The 19,339-nt window shown below is 42.9% G+C and overlaps 1 protein-coding gene across 3 annotated transcripts in view; it reads right to left on the reverse strand.

Annotated features, from left to right (window-relative positions):
* The window catches only part of NTN4 (netrin 4), a 103,466-nt gene that overhangs the window by 83,956 nt on the left and 171 nt on the right, over positions 1 to 19,339 (reverse strand). For 2 of the 3 annotated variants that reach the window (XM_034643987.1, XM_019799671.2), the window contains exon 2: positions 15,186 to 15,715. In XM_034643987.1, coding sequence (XP_034499878.1) covers positions 15,186 to 15,715 — 530 coding nt within the window. Of the gene's footprint in view, positions 1 to 15,185; positions 15,716 to 18,500; positions 19,258 to 19,339 lie in introns of those variants that run through there. The other variant, XM_011224998.3, reaches the window with a different exon arrangement.

Here is a 19,339-nt window from a genome sequence, read left to right on the forward strand (position 1 = left end):
TACTCTGAGTTTGCTACTGAGCAACCTCTTACTAGGATCACTTGGAAATTCCTCCGTGAGTCTGAAATACCAACGAGGTGTAGGTGGATACATATTTTTTCAGTTTGGTAAGAAATTTTACTTTAAACTCATACTTGTGTCTTACTGTAATATTGCCATCTAAAAATATCTTTAAAAATTTAGTTCCTTATCTTGTACTTGACATAATATAGTTTAAAAAGAATCTGTAGAGTCACGGTAGATAGGTAGGACTAAATATGGAATGGAGAGACATGAAGTGCCCTTCCTACATCTGATTTGTTCATTTTTCCTCCAATTCCTTCCAGTCTCTTTTTGCCTATGAAGATGACTCGGCTACTGCTTTAATAACAAGTATATAATTCTTTATATTCATTTTATCTACTATTAAATGACCAAGGTTGATGTTCTCTATCTGTCCAAAAGCACTAAACAAAAATACAGACCTTCAGGGCTCTTGGAAACACTGACAGTTGGCCAGGGTTAATATGCGAAGTTCCTAACTCACAAATGCTTTGTGCTCTACCTGTTTTAGGAAGTCATTCCCTATGCTTTAGAATGCATTTTGTCTATTTTTCCATACTACTCTATCCCCAAAGCTTGGTATAGTGCTAGACACATAGTAGGAACCCGCTTATTTGGCTGAATGACTAGATAAACTGGCCCCAAAGCCCACTTCGCTAATAATGTAATTGAATTATAGTATTATTAATAATTAGTATTAATATAGTACTTAGCCACTTATAAAACACATCTTACTCTTTCTCACATTGATTCAATTTACAAATGAAGAATCTGAGACCCCTAACTAAAAGAGAGAAGCTATTGTGAGGTTCGAGTGCGAGATAAGGGATCTTGAACTGAAGTGGTGACAGTGCAGGTGAGAGCTAACTTAGAGACAGAACCATCAGAGCCTGGTGAGGGGCCAGACGTGGAACTCCAACTCCTATGCTTGTGCTGCCCCATTTCATCTGGTGATTTTATAAACTACACATAAAATGTCATCTCTGAGTACAAAATAACGACTCAGGGAGTAGGGACTCATTTCTTTTCCCCACTGCCTCCCTTTTCTTTAACAATTAAGTGACTTCCTTTTGCTCAGTGGTTAAGAAGAGGGACCACTCACTTTGCCAAAAATGAGATCTCCCCCCAAAGATTACACCAAAACTGGGGGCTCCTGCCCAGCTAGTTGGAAGACTGATGTGACTAGCTAAGCAGTGCTCATTCCAGGATCTGTGCTATTGGAGTAGTTTGGAGGGAAAGGATTTTCTTAGTCATTGACTCACTCGATGGCATAATCTGTGTGTTCAGAGGTGAGTGAGACACTAGAGTCATGAAACAAACCTTTAAATTTGTACACGATCACTCAGACTTTGCTGACCCATTTCATGGGATGAGAAACGCAAGGGAACTCTCTTTGTCTCTTGGATACATCCAGTTTTTAAGAAAGTCTTTCTTTGGTCATGTTCTTGCCTTCTGAAAGCATCAGAGTCCATTTAATCCCTCTTCAAACATCTGAAGAATGCTAGCAATTCCTGAACATCCATAAATCCTCTCTCATAAGCAAAATATCCTAAGTTAATTGTACATTATATAATGAGATTTCTAATTGCTCTCACCAGTTCTGCTTGGCTTTCTCTAAACAGGAATATCTTGACCTGAACATAATATTCTAGCTATGCTTTGATGACGAACACAGTAGAAGGACTAGTCTCTCCTTTGTTTGAAACATTATTCTATAAATGTAGCCTAAGGTTGCATTAGCTTTTATGGCAGTCATGATATATTGTTGACTCACACTGAGATTACAGACAACTGAAACCCTGAGGTCTTTTTCACATAAACGGTTGATAAGTTACACCTCTCTGGTGGTAGTACAGTTGATTTTTTGAAAACAGGAATTTACATTTATCACTATTAAGTTTAATCATAAATTTTGCCCAAGAATTTTTCACACTGCTCCCTGACTTTTCTTTCATAAACAGTTCTGATTAGGCTAATCCTACCCAGAAGAGCTATTGATTGGTCTCCACTTACCTACAGGGTCAAGTCCAAAATATACACTAGATCATGTATAGTCTGACCTGATCCTCCAGGGCCAGCCTCATCTTTCCCCCATCCCTCACCCTTCCTCACTCCCCACCATACCATAGGCTCTAATGATTCTGAGGGTTGGCTTTCCTTATACATGTGCACTTTCCATGGAATTCCCATCTCCATCTTTCTATTATTATTCATCCTTTAAAAGAAAGCAATTCAGAAGTCTCAGTTGGGGGAGCCTGGGTGGGTCAATGGGTTAAGTATCGGCCTTCCGGCCTTCCGCTCAGGTCATGATCCCAGCATCCTGGGATTGAGTCCTGCATTGGGCTCCCTGCTCCTCAGGGAGCCTGTTTCTCCCTCTGCCCCTCCCCACTGCTCATGCTCTCTCTCTCTCTTCTGCTCCTTCTCAAATAAATAAGATCTTTAAAAAAAAAGATGATTTATTTATTTGAGAGAGAAATAGTGAGAGAGTATGAGTGGGACGGGAGTGGGGGAGTGTCTGCAGAGGGAGAAGGAGGCTCCCTGCTGAGCAAGAGGCCTATACTATGCGGGAATCAATCCCAGGACCCCGGGATCATGATCTGAGCCAAAGGCAGACACCCAACCAACTAAGCCATCCAGGCATCCCAAATAAATAAAATCTTAAAAAAAAAAAGAAGTCTCAATTGGACTGTAAACTCCTTAAGGCAGGAATATACTACAATGAATTTCAGGCAACTGGAAAGAGACGTAGCTTCCAAATTTTATTTTTAAAAGTATTTTTGTCTGTTTTGTCAAAGGAAATAATACTTAAACATCTGTCTTCAAAGCTAGTTTCTCTTCCCAACTCTAGAAATGCAGGTTACTTGAAAGCAATTCTTAGGGAGAGGGAGTAACAAGCTTTTCAGTTTTTCTAAGTGAACCAAGTAGCTACATAAGCTTGTCCAGAGGCAGTGCCGGGATGTGACTGTTTCCTCGAATCATGAAACAACCACCCCTGACCCCAACATAGCATTGTGAGAAGAAGCCCAGCTGGAAGCACTGCAGATGCATAATCAGGAGGCCCTCTGTGCAATCATTTCCAATGATACTGATGAAAAATTAAACAAAATCCCCCCAGTTAACCTTCCATGCACCCTTCACTGTCTTTTGAGAGGTGGTGATAGATTCGTACCTTTCCATTTGTGCCAGGCCTTCACAGATTAGGAACAGAGCCTGTGTTTTGGGTTTGCAAAGACACGGAACCTATGACATTGTCCTTGCTGAGAAACTTTACTGATCAACTGCCTTAGGATCTGTCATCCTAAATGGTAACTTAGGGCACCCGGAGCAAGTCATCTCCCAGACTGTTTAGTGTATCTGCATACCAGAGAATCTGCATACAAACACTGCAAGCCACAAAAAGCAATAAATAGTTATCATTGATAATATTAACAACAATAATGGTTCAGGGTTCATTTATTTAAAAATATCTATTTAATACGTCAGGCAACATTTTAGATGCTAAGACAGTATGTCTCAAAGGGCAGTCTGAACTACTTTAAGGGGCTCACAGAACAATGTGATAAGTGCTACGACAGAGGTGACCATGTGCTATGGGTGCACCTGTGTGACACACATGTGTAGTGCACCTAACCCAGAATCCTAGGAAGAGGTGAAGTTTAAGCAGCCCTTAAGGATGAATAATCTATCCATCAACCCACCCATCCAAAAAATATTTGACTGACCACTCAGCTAAGTAAATGAAGTAGGACTGGGGGAAGGGAACAGAAGAGAAGAGCGCCCGGCATTCTGGGTTAGCCTGTGATGCCATTCACAAGTTTTTATTTTCTCAGTGAGGTAGGACGCAAGCTCTTTAGCTGAAAGCAAGAGGAAGTGGGGTGGTGGTGAGGAGGGGTCTCAGGGAGAGGAGAGATGTTCTGAAAGTCTCACTACAGGAATGAAAGAGGGCTGAAGAACAAAGGATTTCCAGGGAAGTTTGAAGGCCAGATTAGACTGGAAAACATAAATTCGCAGTGGCGTCTCTCAGCAAAATTGTGTTTCTAATTTTTCCCAGCAGAGTTCAGCTGTCTAGCTGAAGGAGCAAGAAGGTGAACAGTAGAAATAGAATGTGATGGGAACACAAGGGGGCAATGGAGTTGAGAAAAGCGATAGAAGATTCCAGAGAGGAAAATAATGGGGGCAGGCTCGGTGTCATGTTCATTTTCACAGACAGGTTCGTACTTTGAGCCAGAGAAGAGACAAAACAAGTGGTCTGATGTGACAGAACTAGATGCTTTGGGGAAAGAAATGAAAATTTGAAAGAAAAATGGCCATAAATAACATACAGGAATTAATAGCGCAGGTGGGGAGAAAAGGAGTTGGGGAGAGGGAGTTGACAGTCACCTTGAGATTTTTTGGTTTTTTGTTTTTGCAAACTATACCTCCTCACTACACTCCACCCAAAGGAACTCCAGTGGGCTTACATTCTCCTGAACTTTGATAATCATCATGGAGGAAGCTGCTGTTACAAAGGGGTGAGTGTTGCACCCCTTTGGTGGGAAACAACAAAGATGAGCGTTCTTGGGGAGTGAGGTGCCTGATTCTTCTAATAGATCATTGGTTTGAAATGTCCTCCACTGACCTTTGCTTTCATATGGAGATAGGGCCAGAAATCATATGAGAGAAATATAGCATCGATTACAAGAGGGACTGATGGAAAACCTCACAGACCTTCAAAGAGTCAGATTGGCTGGAATAAAAGGAAACAATCGTCCTTAACGGAGATTAAACAGTATAAGAGAGTGACTACATTTTCTCCAATCTAATTTTAAATGTAGAAGCCCTTTTCAGCGGCAGCCAAAAGATACAGTGTTAGCCCAAATGAACATGATGTCACGTAGAAAGCATGTGAATATTTTTCACAATTATTTTATTGTTTTAGGAACTGTAATTATAAAGTGTAAAGTAACATCAGCAAACACAGCTGATGCCTGAAAGGGCTTCTGTTTCTCTATCATTTGCAGGAAGGTTAAGAAGAGAAGAGAAAAATGATGTAGAAAGAGGATCAGTGTTTTGTTTTTGTTTGTTCCTCAAGGCAAACCATCCAGGAAAAGAGCTTGTTCCTTAGAGATATAGAAAGATGTATCCAAAAAGCCTGGCATAGAAACTGGCACATTCTGTCATAATCTCCAAATGTTGGCTGTTTCTTTACCTCCTTGGCAAAATAATTAAGCATTAATACAGTGATCATTAATTAAAATATTAATAACACATTTTAAAAATTGCGACAGTGTAAACACATGTACTTAAATGGGATTTACTGTATAGCTCTTTTGCCTTAGGTAGTTGCTGTCCATCACATTCTTTTTTTTTTAAGATTTTATTTATTCATTCAACAGAGAGAGACAGACAGCCAGCAAGCGAGAGAGGGAACACAGCAGGGGAAGTGGGAGAGGAAGAAGCAGGCTCCCAGCGGAGGAGCCTGATGTGGGGCTCGATCCCAGAACACCGGTATCACACCCTGAGCTGAAGGCAGACGCTTAACGACTGAGCCACCCAGGCGCCCCCCTCCATCACATTCTGCAAATCAAATTTCACAACACACAAAGCAGGAAAAAACGTGTACAATGCTACATTTTAATTTCCAATATTGTGAAGGCCCAGGGGCACTCAAAAAATAATTTTTTATAATCATTCCCAAAAATTTCTCCTGCAGCTGCAATTTTGAGTCAGAAAAGGGTGAAGAGTAGGATAGGTCAAGATGAAATGGAACACGAAGCCCTTAAAATCTGAAGGTCACTAAAATCAACTTTTCCTTTCATTACTCTTCCCTCTCCCTTTTCCATCCTCATTCAGTATCCAGTCAGCACTTTCCCTTCTCCCTATGCATGCTAGTCTTTTGATAACCTACAGTTGCAGCTCCTGTGCCTTCCCTCACACTTGTCATCTTATTATATTTTTTAATTATCTAATTTATTAATTTGCCTTTTTGTTATTTGAATTATAAATTCATTGACTCTGAAACAGTATGAAGTTCTTCCTAAAGTTGTCTAGCAAAGACACATTTCTCATAATATTTTTATTGTTGTCTTATTAACAAATTTTAAACTATTGATACCTACAACTTAAATGCACTGTTTATGTGACACTTGTCATTTTAAATATTTTATTTATTTGTCAGAGAGAGCACGAGCGCACAAGCAGGGGGAGCAGCAGGCAGAGGCAGAGGGAGAAGCAGGCTCCCCTCCGAGGAGGGAGTCCAATGCCGGGCCCAGGCCCAGGACCCTGGGATCATGATCTGAGCTGAAGGCAGACGCTTAACCGACTGAGCCACCCAGGCATCCCACACTTGTCGTTTTAGAATTTGCACTGGCCATCTGACTGTGGGAAGTCAATGTTATTTGATGCATGCTGTTTTTTAATTAAACAAACATTGGACCCCCAGACTGGCAAGACTGGTTTTCATATAAGCCTTGGGATTTGCAAGAGTGTTTTTTTAGTGATGGCAGCATCACTAGACTGAGTTTGATCCTCGCTGGACTCAGTTCTTGGACTTTCCTCTTTTCCATCCACATCCACTCCCTGATAATCTCATCCAGTTTCATGGTTTTCAGTATCACCTCTACACTGATGACTCCCAAATTTATATCTGCAGTCCACACCTCTCCTCTGAACTCTAAACTCACAGATCCAGCTGCCTACTCAGTATCTCCACTTGGATGTCTCATAGGTAACTCATACTTAACATGTCCAGAAATGAGCTCCTGGCATTCCTCTCCGAATCTGCATCCTAGAGTCTTCTCCACCTCAGTAAATGGCCGTTTTATTCTTCCAGGTGATCAGACTAAAAGCATCCTTACTTCTCTCTTTCTCTCACACACTACATCCCACCTGTCAGCAGATGCTGATGGCTCTATACACAGAATTGATCTAGAACTTAAATACCTCTCACATTTCCATTGCCCCTCTTGGTCCATGCACTGTCAGATCTAGCTGGAATTATCACAGTAGCATTCTAGCCAGTCTCCCAGCTTCCCTCTTTGGTCTTTTCTTAACACATAAGCAAAAGTGATCCTTTGAAAAATAAATTGATCATTTCTTCCCTCTGCTTAAAACCTCCAATGGCTTCCAATCTCATCCAGAGTAAAAACCTATGATCTTATAATAACAACTTATAATACTTTATAGTCCAAATTGGGACAACTTGGAGAATGAAAGGGATGCTAAAAATAATTAACAGGCTTTAACTGATCTAGGTGTAAATTTGGGCCCTCCCGACACCTACTCTGAGGCCCCACACTCTAAATATGTCTCTGACCTCTGACCTCATGTACTATGCTGTACCTCCACCCCTCTGCTGCATCGCTGGCCTCCTCACTGTCCTGGGGGTGTCAGGCACACTTCCTTGGGGCCCTTGCTCTTTCCCTATATGTCCACTGCTCACTTCTGCTTTCCTTCAAGTCCTTATTCAAAAGCCTCAGCGAGGCTTTCCCTGGGAGTTCTTTCTAAACTTAAAACCTCCTCCCCACTTTCTAGCCCCTTCCCCTGCTTTATTTTCTTCCTTTACACTTATCACTGTCTAGCATGCTATATATTTTACCTTGTTTAGCACCTTACATTTAGAATGTAAGCTCAAGGGCAGGATTTTTGATTTTTTGCTCTGTATCTCCAACTCCTAAAATAGTGGCTGGCATATAGGAGATACTTCATAAATATTTATAGAAATAATGAATGAATCATGACTACTTTGAAAAGATCAGCACTTAGTAGTTGATGTGAACATCCAACACAAGTAATAAACAGTATTATTATTTTATATGTAGTTATTTTCATATGATTCAATTCAGTAAATGAATTTTGGACAGTTATGCTTTACAGAGACCTGTGCCAAGTACAGAGGTTGGGGGGCTGGGGGCCACAGGGCATATACTAGGATAGATGGGACAAAGTTCGTCAAGAAGTGAAAACTATAAGAGTAGAAGAGATAGGGGACATGATATGGTTATGTGTGAATGACACAGAACACATAGGGGTGCAGAGGAGGGAGAGGTTATATTTACTGAGTTTTCAGACACTTCTGATTACTAATCGAAAGCAATAACTTCTGTATTCTCTGTCATGATGCATTTTCCTCATCTTCCAGAGCCCCCACTACCACCGCCATTCTGGTTTCTAGGGTTCTCCATGCCTTGGTAGGAAGCGCCTCTTGTATGCCCAGATATACCTGACCTCCAGGTGCCTGCTCCTCGTCTGCTCTTCACTGTCTGGCCTTAGTTTTTCAATGTGAATCATTCATTGCTAACTCAGCATTTTATAATCTGATTTCTCAAAATTTCCAGAATATTTTAACTAAATATTGGCAAAGTTAAACCATCTAATTGAGCAAATGCAAAGCAAACAGATGCTAACAGACTTTTTTTTTTAATAGCTAGAAAGGAGGTATTTTTGGAGGAAGAGTCTACTCTTTGAAATCAATAAATAAAAGTTTATTGACTTAATCTCTGGGTTGGCTCTAATTTTTATGTAGCTTCTTTAAATAATTTTAATTAACAACTACCCTGTGGATTTTCTTTAAACTGAAGGCTTTTTTTAAAACACTGTTATAAATCTCTAGCCCCACCCCTACAGGAAGGGAGTATTCCCAGGGTGTGGATAATCGAAACACTCTAAACAAATATATACAACATTTTATTGTCAAGGAAGTTCAATAAAATTATAGCTAAGAATATGCTTCAAAGCAAAACATTAATACACTAGATCAATAACTTTGTTAGTAAAGTTAGTTAGTAAAGCAGTTACTAGCTAATTTACTTTTTAAAAAAATTTTTTAGTTATAATAAAACCCAATCATATAAATAATTTTAAGGCAAGCTAATAATCCCAGCTCTGGCACGGGTTGGCTCATTGCTTATTTGAGTCTGACCAAGTTACTCTGACTCACTAAGTCTCAATTTCTTTTTCTGTAAGAATGGGGTTAATACTGGACCCAACTACCAGGGTTCTTGTGAGAGTAAGGGGTATAGTGCACTCTCCAGAATGCCTGGCACATGGATATTAGCTGCCCCCATGACTTATGGCTGGTGCTACTGCAAAAACAGGCACAAGGAGATTTCAGTGATTGAAGAACACAAGTAGCTAACCAAAGAGTAGTGTTTAGAAAGCATTCCGACTCATGTATTACTTTATCTTTTCAGCTAAAAGTCTAAATATTGCTTAAACCTGCAAAAACCTGATTAAGTAATTTATTATTTTCTGCACACTTGTGCCAGTGACTTTACCACGAGGTATTGAAATGTAATCTTTTCTATGGCCAAAGAGACATCCTTCAAAGAGACAAATGAATACTCAGATTTTGAAAGCCATATTATTTTCACAACGTATCTGGGAATTAATCATGCCCTACCTCATATTATTTAATGAATCAGCCCCCCAGTGATCATGTTTAAGCTCTTACCCAGTGGATTGTAAGGACAGCGAAAGAAAGAAATATATATTGTTTTTGTGTCTTTCACACCACCTGACTTGGGACAAGTAATTTCAAACAAGTACAGTGGAAATAGCACTGGGCTAAAAGTCAGGAAACACGGATTTCAGCTGAGTAATTATAGACAAGTCATTTAACTCCCTTAGGCTTCAGATTACTCATCAGTCATGTGTTTTTCCATCGATGACATTTAGGTTCCTTTTCAAATGCTCTCATTCTAAGAAACACTAGCAAGAAGGATTTTTAACAATGTTTGTCATTATAATACACAACTTCATTTTTCCATATCTACAAATTAAAAGACACGGGACCCTTACATATAGATTTTGCTCACTCAGGAAAACTTGCCAGGAACTCAGAGTTCTTGACTATTCCATCAAACACGAATCCTTCAATCTATTTCAGAAACAGCAAGCCCTCCCTGCCAGCACTCCCCATCCTCTACCTTTTTTTAAATTTTCTCCTTGGCACTTAACCATTCTCTGACATACTATATATTTTACTTAAGTATTTTTTCTCTGTCCTCCCTCCATCCCCCTTCCTCAGTACCTAAGCTTCACGGGGACAGGAACATATATCTTTTTGGTTCACCACCATATCCCCACAACCTGGAATGGCATCAGACACCTAACATCCCCAAAATTATTTGATGAACAAATGAATGAATAAACATAATTTAAGGTCCTTCATTAATTGCCTTTCCCCACCACAACTTGTCTCATATTTTTACCAGTTCAACTTCTCCATGTTAACCAGGGTTTCTGTATCTTATGCCCCCTACCCAAGGCTTATATTCATTCCACCTCTGTGTCATGGAAGGATATTCTCCTACTTGTCATCTCTCTCATCTGTCCATGCTCATTTATTCAGTTACAGATTTGCTGCATGCCAACTGTGATCCCAGCAATGTGCTTACATGCTGGGGATACAGAGGCAAATAAGGCCGACACAACCATTCCCTAGTGCTTCATTTGAGACCAGACTTCTTCTGTTCTTGGCTTCTCTGTGCCACTGCCTCCCTTTGAATGTTTTATATTCATAATGCCCTGGAGGAAAAAAAAATCTGTGTGGTTTGGTTGGTTGCTATCCAATTTTGAATAGAGCTCTTCTAGCAGTGAGTTAATAAAGCAAGGGGCAGCAGTACTCGCTTCTAAGGAGATGGTGACTTCATCACCCTAGAGGTACTGTGGGGTCACTGGAACATTGCTGTCTCCTGAGCAGTGACAACTGAAACTCCTGTGGCATGAGGCCTCACAGTGCAGAGCCTAAAATGACTCTCTGAATCTCCTCATTTCCCTCTGTACCTAGAGGGGGTCCAAAGGTGCTTCTCTGAATTCCCCCAAAAAGCTGAATTAACCTCTCATCTTTAGCTTCCAAGTTATTATTACCTACTGCTCCAACTAAGTAGGAGATTATGCCCCCAATAGGCATAGAGCCCTGTGTCCAACCACGTCAAGCACCAGGCCTCTCTGTGCCTTTTTAAAAATTCTTGAGGTATATGTGGAAATTGAGAAGTATATATACTAAAGGAGGATGATCTGATGATTTGATGTACACATGCAGTGTGAAATAATCACCATGTCAAGCTAATTAACATACCCATCACCTCAGAGAGTTACCACTTTTTTGCATATGTATGGTGAGAATACTTGATACGCCCTCTTAGCAAATTACAAACGCACAACGAAGTATTGTTAACTAGAATCACATTGCTGTACACTAGACCTCCAGAATGTATTCATTTTTCATAACTGAAACTTTGTACCCCTTGAACAACATCTCCCCCATCTGTCCTTTTACCAGGATTTTGGGAGCCTTAGTACCTCCATCCCAGCATTTCCCAATTTGCACTCTGCGGATCTCAGCGGTTCTGAAAGCTAGTAATTGGAGTTCTGCAAAAATAGGGTCCTTTGGGCAAATAAGTTTGGGAATGTCACATCCTGTATTTCCCACTTGGGGACACAGGACACATAATGAGAACATTTCTGTATTTATAGATGCTAATTTTGTTAAACCCAGTCAGTCTCAGAGAACATTCCTGCTTAGGAGAAAGCTGTTTGGCACCACCTTTTTCACCTTCATGCCACATCCGAATGAATAACAAATGGTTGTGAGAGAGTAAGAAGAGAGATACGCAGACATCTCTCTGCGAGCAGTTCTTGGGGGTTAATAATGAAGAGAAAACATAGTTTTGTGGAACAAACACTAGACTTACAGTCAGAAGACATGATTTGGTCCTGCCTCTGCCATATAATTAACTAATGCAATGTTGTTGGGTAAATTGCTTCACCTCCGAGCCTTAGTTTCCTCTCCTGCAAAGGAGACACATTGTAGGAGAACCATTCATTGTAACTGCTGACCAGTTTAAGAACTTGTGTAGCAGATTTAACTTGATTTAAAAAGTATTCTTCTGAGTGGCTTTGGGGGACCATATTTTTTTTAAAGATCTTATTTATTTGAGAGAGGGCATGTGCATCAGTGGGGAAGAGGGGGAGAAGCAGGCTCCCCATGAGCAGGGAGACTGAGGAGGGGCTCGATCCCAGGACCCTGGGATCATGACTTGAGCCAAAGGCAGACACTTAACCGACTGAGCCACCCAGGCATCCCTTTGGGGCCCATATTTTTAAAAGTCCTCTTTCAGATGACTGGTGCCTTCAACTCCAAAGATGAACGTACCTGACTTCTTAGACATGAAGCTGCAAGTCTCTCTAAGGCCCTAAAATCCCAAAGAAGTATTTTGGAATGAATAATGGAAACAAATTAAGTCTGGGATATATTTATGTTAGCCTAAGTAGTATGATAACACCTAGAGAAGTCCTAAGAAGTCTCACATTGAATGGAGGGAGATACAGGTCTATAACATTTATAAATAAGCAAGAAATGAAATTTGAGACCACTTATTAGACCCTAGGGCAATTGGCTTATTTTTCTGATCAGTCAATTTCCAAAGATGGAGATTGGGGATAGAGAGTTGTACTACAGAATTAATTTATAGCTCAGCACTAACTTATGTTCCAAAGTAACACGGAAGATAGAGGGAGTAATCACCTCCAGAGAGGTGTCCTCTGGTTCTTATCGTTGAGGAAGACTCTTCTACTCTCCAACTCAGGCGGGAGAGATTCATTTCCAAACCTGTGCTCTGAAGGGAAGAAATTCTATGACGGTTTGCTATATTCTTGCAAAAATACTCTAGAGGGAACCAGATGTCTCTTGATTTTTTTCTTACCATTGAATTATGAGTCTACAAAAATAACAGCTACAATGAAAAAAAGTTTTAATTGGATATAAAAGTGGCTAAAACTGGATATAAAAGGTAAAATATCTAACATAAATTTTAGTCTCTCTTTGCTTGAAATTTGATGTAATAAGCATTGATGACAATAAGTAGTTTGGCTTGAAAGAAGATAAGATTTTGCTTCCACTCTAAGTTAAATAAATGTTACTTTAGTTATCTCTAAGTGATTGCTGGACCATTGTAACACATTCAATGTGGTGTTTGCTAGGCAAGCATGCCTGCCATCTGGTTACTGAAAGACTGTATTTTTGCTACTTCATAGACACACATGGCCCAGTAGCACTGCGATGTAGGGAACCGATATGAGCATGTGGATCAAATCCAAAGCAATTTGAGAGTTCAAGCCATTCATTTGTTTGCAACACAAAGTGTTCTCCACATACAAAACAATGAGTCTAACTTCTCTGTCTCTTTCCTGTCCTGGTATCTTTAAAAATGTCCATCATGACAGGGTGCACACGGGTTTACAATATGGAGCCAACTTTACTTTTTTTTAATTTTTTAAAAGATTTATTTATTTATTAGAGAGAGAGAGCATGAGCAGGAGGGGCAGAGGGGGAGAGAGAGAGAATCTCAAGCAGACTTAGCACTGAGCGCAGTGCCCAACACAGGGCTCCGTGCAGGGCTCCATCACATGACCCCGAGATCATGACCTGAGCCAAAACCAAGAATCAGATGCTTCACTGACTGAGCCACTAGGCACCTAGGAAGCCAACTTTAGAGACCAAGAAGAAGAATGAAAAATCATCTGGGTGCTGTTTGTGTCACATCCCTCTTGGTTCCCATGCCAGCAGCACTGTGCCTGGTCCGCAGAGAGCACACAGAAGTAATAGCTGGATAATATGGCTAAAGTCTACACGTGTCTTTGGTAGGAGGGGGGAGAAGTTCCCAAACCAGCTTTTTCATTAGACTGCTCGCAAGCACCCCTCTCCCCAAACCAAAGACAGAATTAGTGGCACTGACTACAGTGCCTAACACACAGTAGGGGCTCAATAAATGTTTACTAAGTACAATCATCTGGGAAGCTGGTGAATAACAATACAAAGGACTACTAGAAGACAGCTCATCTTAGTCTTTGTAGCAATTTTACTACATGCATTGGACATAAGCCTCACACATAGTTGGGGCTTTCTCAGCCTCAGTACTATTAACATGTGGGGCTAAGAATTCTTTGTTGGGAGTGGGAGTGGTGCTGTCTTGTGCACCGCAGGAGATGTAGCTGCATCCCCGGTGTCCACCCACCAGATGCCAGGAGGGTCCCTTCCCCCAGCAAAAATGTCTTCAGGCATTGCTCAATGTCCCCTGGGAAGGTCCAGAGGGGTGGCAAAACCATCCCTCCTTGAGAACCACTTATTTAGTCTGTGTGTTCTTGACAGGTACCAGAATTAGAAAGAATTATATTCTCTCTTCTCTTTTTTTCTGAATCAATAGTTTTTAAACATGATTTTATTTTATTTCATTTATTTTTTAAGTAAGCTTAGTGCCCAACATGGGGCTTGAACTTATGACTTTGAGTGAGTTCTGCCGACTGAGCCAGCCAGGCCCCTGTCTGAATCCATATTTCTTGATCTACATGATGGTATTTTATTCTCTTAATCTGATTTCACTTAACATAGTTTTCTCTAAATGTCTTCATAATAGTGGGGTGAGGGGGAACTTTCCAGGTATATCCATATAAGTTAAAAAGGGAAGGGGAAATATGAAACTAGGGAAAACATTCCATACAGGAATTGGGCTAGTAGCTAAGGAGGCTGTTTTGCAAAATGAGGTTGAGATGGTTTTGGGCCCAGGGAAGACGGAAGTACCTAAGCCACAATTATGAGTCCAAAAAGAACTTTTGTATCTTAAAAGACACTACCCTCATTTGTTTGCTATGCATTCTTATAATCTTAACAATAAAACTCCACTCTTATACAGAAGTATCCTTCTGACAAACAGATTTTTTTTCTCCCTTGGCTTTAGTTTTATTTACTTCCTATTTATGTTACCAGTTTCAGGAAGATACCAGCATGCATGAACTCCAGGAACAGGCTGTCTCAGTAACTCCTGTTCCTTGGGAATTACAGTAAGTAGTCCCGCTAACTGAAGAAATCATTTGCCTTTTAAACCTCGAAAATAGAGCGATGATGCCATGCGCCTACCCTTCCTTAAAATTATTAAAATTAAAACCTTAGAATTCCAACTCAAACCCAGCCAGTGGACAACCTGCTTGAAAATGACTACACATCCATATCTAAGGGTGAGAAATAATTTATGACAAATAAAGCTCATGAAAAATTCTAATTTCATTCATGTTGCTACAAGTACACATTCATGCTTTAAAAAAAATGTGGGCAGGTAACATTTTTCTACCTTACTTCCAGTGTAGAGTTAACCGTGTGCTCTTACCTCTCCTCCAGTGCATGGAAAAGGATTGGAGTATCTCGAAGTGCAAATAGCTCCCTTCTTGACGACATCATCTTCCAGGCCAAATGTAGCTGAGCAGTTAGTTGCAAAGTACTTGTAAGGCTTCCATGTCTTCCCAAAGTCCTGGGACCGGTCCAGAACCATGGCTGCTGGCCTCGGGGACTTGAACACCATAATTAGATGAGTGAAGTAGAATTCAGCTTCCAGGTCTAACTGGATCTTTTCTCTGTGCACATCCTCAGCAGACTGCCACCACGTGCGAGGAAACCTGAAGGATGAGTCTGCCATGGCGGCTGGCAGGTGAGCCAGGTGAGGCTGCGCAGCATTGCATTTGTCACATTTGGGCTGCCGACAAGTCCGATCAGCGTTCTCACTATAGGAGCAGTACAGTTCAGTGGCGTTCTGGCCACAGGTGGTGTCTGCCCAGAGTTTTCTCCCTAAAGCCAAGTTTCCCATCCGAGGGTTGCAGGCTTTTTCACAGCGGGAACTCACTCCAGCCACCCCACTCAGTCCTAGGAAAGGGAAAGCATATGTCATTCAAGACAAACCCATCTGGAAAGCTCTTCTGTCTTCAACAGTCAAGTTATCCCCAAAGAGCTTAAGGCTTTCACTAAAGAGGAAATTCTATCAAATTTGAGCATGAATACTGTTCTACATTTATAGCGCATTTGTCTATGCCAGTGTGTGAGTGTGCATACATTTTGTGTTCAGATATACAATTCACATAAAGGGGAAAAAAATCACTTCAGATAAAGGGTGAGAAGAAGGAAAATGGAAACATTGGGGGAAAGATAATGGGCCTAAACCTTTAAAGTCCTTTGCTTTCTAAACATTCCCTATATTTGAAAAATACATGTTAGTTTTGACATCATGACTTAAATAATCCCAAAGAACAATAATGTTTTTAAGATCACCCAATTTAGTCTTTCAAATATGCTATGAGTCCTTAGCATTATCTAACATGCTTATTAGAATGCATTAAGGAGGAAATGTTGAATTCTATTATATTTTTAATCCAAAAATGTGAAGGGACAAATTCCCTAGGAAAAGCAATATGAAATATTTAATCAATATACAGTGAGATCTCACTTTGGGAGGCAAAACTAGAGACCACTGGAGCTCAGATGCATAATATCTATTTTTAATATTGAGTAAATATAACTAAGAAAAAAACTCTCTAAACTGCGAAATGGCAGAAAAGCTTATTTGACATGCTCTCTGCCTCTTGAGTGCTCCTACCTATGACAGATTATACAGTAGTGGCCTGTTTGCTTAACAGGAGAATGTTTATAGTCTGGCAGCCACTAACAGCACCTTCAAACATTATCTGTGAACTAAAACACCTTCTTAAAGAAACATGTGCTTCCACCCAAACAAAGGTCCAACAGACTTTAATGTTTCAAAATTACTTAAAATGATAAACATTATCCACTTATTAACATCCTGACTACATATTTTAATCCTTTAATTTGGGTTTGTCATTTTAATTATGAATACCTTAAGCAAAATCATCTATTTTAAAAGTTAAAACAGAGAAGGAAAGAAGGAAAAGGAAGTCAAACCCCAAATTCTAGCTAATTGAACGTTTCTGCTTCTTAAGAGAGAGCACCTCTGGACTGTTATCACTGTGCTATTGGAGAAGCCAAATGACAGCTTAGACTAAAACAGAGACATTTCACACACCGACTGACAATCACCAGCCCCACATAGCCTCTGCAACCAAAAGGCATATTTTTTTTAAATGTCAAATTCAAATGTGCATTATGCCTGGACTCTGTTAGCCACTGTTCTGATTAGCTGGAGCAACAGTTGCTCGTGGCCAGGATCACCCAAACACACAGTGTGCTATGACTCACCTGCAAAGCATTTCGGGGAAAATCATATACTGCCCGTACAAGTATTTTTGACTTGAAACACTTGCCTTGTGATATTTATTTACAACCTCTTGATTGCTTGCATGTTTCTGCCATAACATGGTTTGAAAAGGGAAAGGTTTAATAAAGTTCACTTTGAGGTTGGGGGAGCATGCATAAATGCAGGCAGGGGTACATCCCTAAGAAGAATTAAAGTAAAATCTTAGACCACTAATGGCTCCTTGGGGAAAGTAAGGAATCATTTTAAATGCCTCCAAAGTAGTAAGTACAGAAGAGATTGGAGCCAGATAAATAAGTGGTGGACAAAATGCTTGGAGAGCCCTAAAGAAGTGACTGTCCAAGTGTAGCAAGGTTGCTCCTGAGTCTGACTGATTTGGGTTGAAGATTCTAAAACTTCGCTTTACTGTGTGCCGGCGTCTCTGGGGGCAGAGTGGAAGAAGCCGAAGGGAAGGTTCAGTGCGCCAATGCTCTCTGTCCACCAGTCCGTCCCTCCAGCCCACACTCCCCTTTCTAGAGCAAACGAGACACGTTTGAGAGATCGGATGGCTGAAGAGTCCCTCACTTTCTTTCCCCCTCACACACTGAGCTGCTCTTACCCCTAACTGGAAACCAGGTGACCCTCAAGGGGGAGGGAGAGGAACAGAAGGGGAGCTCCCGAATTTAGAAACGGCGCTCTAGGAACGGGTGGCCAAGGGCAGCCCAGGAAAGCTGGGAAGGGAGTAGGAGGAAGAGAGCCTCTGACGAAGCCTCTGCTGGTAGTCCAGTTACCGAGACAGGGAGCAGACCCGCCTCCGACCTCCCACGGAGCCTCAGCCAGGGTACCAATTCCCTAGGGGCGGCCAGCCAGCTCGTGCAACCCAGAGTGATCACCACCTATCGCCCCAGCCCCGGGTCTCACTGCATTCCAACCACTGCCGCGGTGAAGGGGCACACACCCCGCCCAGGTGTCCCTACCTGGTTCCCTAGTGCCCAGCATGAGGTCGGGGACTAGGGCGGTCGCTCTCCACGAGAGAGCAGCCGCGGCCCACGCGCGGCCAGGGTCGCTGGGCCATCCCTCCCCATCATTCCTCAGGCCATGAAGTGCCGGGGGATGGCGAGCTTGGTCCTTTGTTCCCTCACAAAGTGGAAAGGCAGTTTTTTACAAGCCCAAACCGAGAAAGAAACCAAGGTCGTGGTATCTCCGGCAGGGCGCACCCAGGATATCGGGTTATCCAAGGGCATGTGTATCGCAGTTGCAAAAAAATCAATAGTATTTTAAACTGTAGAGACCCGGGGAAAAGAGGCGGAACATGGCCACTCATTTCATCCTCGGGAGCTGAGCTTGGCGCTCCCAGCCCGCACTCCCCTGCACCCCCGAGTCCCGAGGTGGGGAACAGAAAGAGCGAGGGAAAGGGGGTGGGGGCCCAGCAGCGTCACCACCCACCTGCGGCCACCGCGGAGCAGCCCCAGAGCAGCAGCAGCTGCGCGCAGCTCCCCATGGCCGGGAGGAGCCGGGAGGACCCGGGCCGGGCGGGTGCGGGAGGGAGACGAGACCTCCCGGTTGTGGGATGAAGCGCCAACAGTCCTCAGGAAGAACTGGGGCTCTTTATTTCTTCCCCCTCCTGGGGCGCCAGGCTCGGTCAGTGGGCGCCGGCTGCTGGGAGCCGCGGGCCGGAGCCGCGCCGGGCGGTGGGGTGACCCTCGCGCACCGGCCTGGAGGGGTCCGGGCACCTCGGGGACGACGGGAGCCCCCGGACCATAGCCGGCCTGGCCGCGCAGCCCCTGCGGAGCGGTCCCGCGGGCTCCTCCGCCGCTAGCCCGGGGCTCAGCGCCCGCAGCAGCCGCTGAACTTTGCGAGACCTTTCACTTCCCGGCCGCCGCCGCCGCCGCTGCCTCTGCCTCCTGGGCGTCCTCCTCCGCTTTTACCACCTCCTCTCGCTGCCGCGGCTCGGTCCCGTCCTCCTCCATGGGCAGTTCCATGGGATGCATTTTTATTGCACCGACTCCGCGGCGCTCCGGTGCCAGCCCTCCTCCCCTTGCACCTCCACCCCTTCCTCCTGCCCGCCCCCCGCGCTGGCTTGACAGCCGGGGCGGTGCAGCCTGCGCTGCCGGGTCGCCGCCGCCGCCGCCGCCGCCGCCGCGCCTGGGGAGGGGTCTCCTGGCCCGACTGGCCGCCGCCGAAGCCTTGCTACCAGCTCGTTCCGCCTTCCTTAGACCCCGCGTGCACGGGTCATCTCAGCCCCCAGCTTCCCTCGTGTCCCTCCCGGCGTTTGCCCTGCATCT

The sequence above is a fragment of the Ailuropoda melanoleuca genome, chromosome 15, assembly GCF_002007445.2.
Source record: "Ailuropoda melanoleuca isolate Jingjing chromosome 15, ASM200744v2, whole genome shotgun sequence".
Classification (NCBI taxonomy): Eukaryota; Metazoa; Chordata; class Mammalia; order Carnivora; family Ursidae; genus Ailuropoda; species Ailuropoda melanoleuca.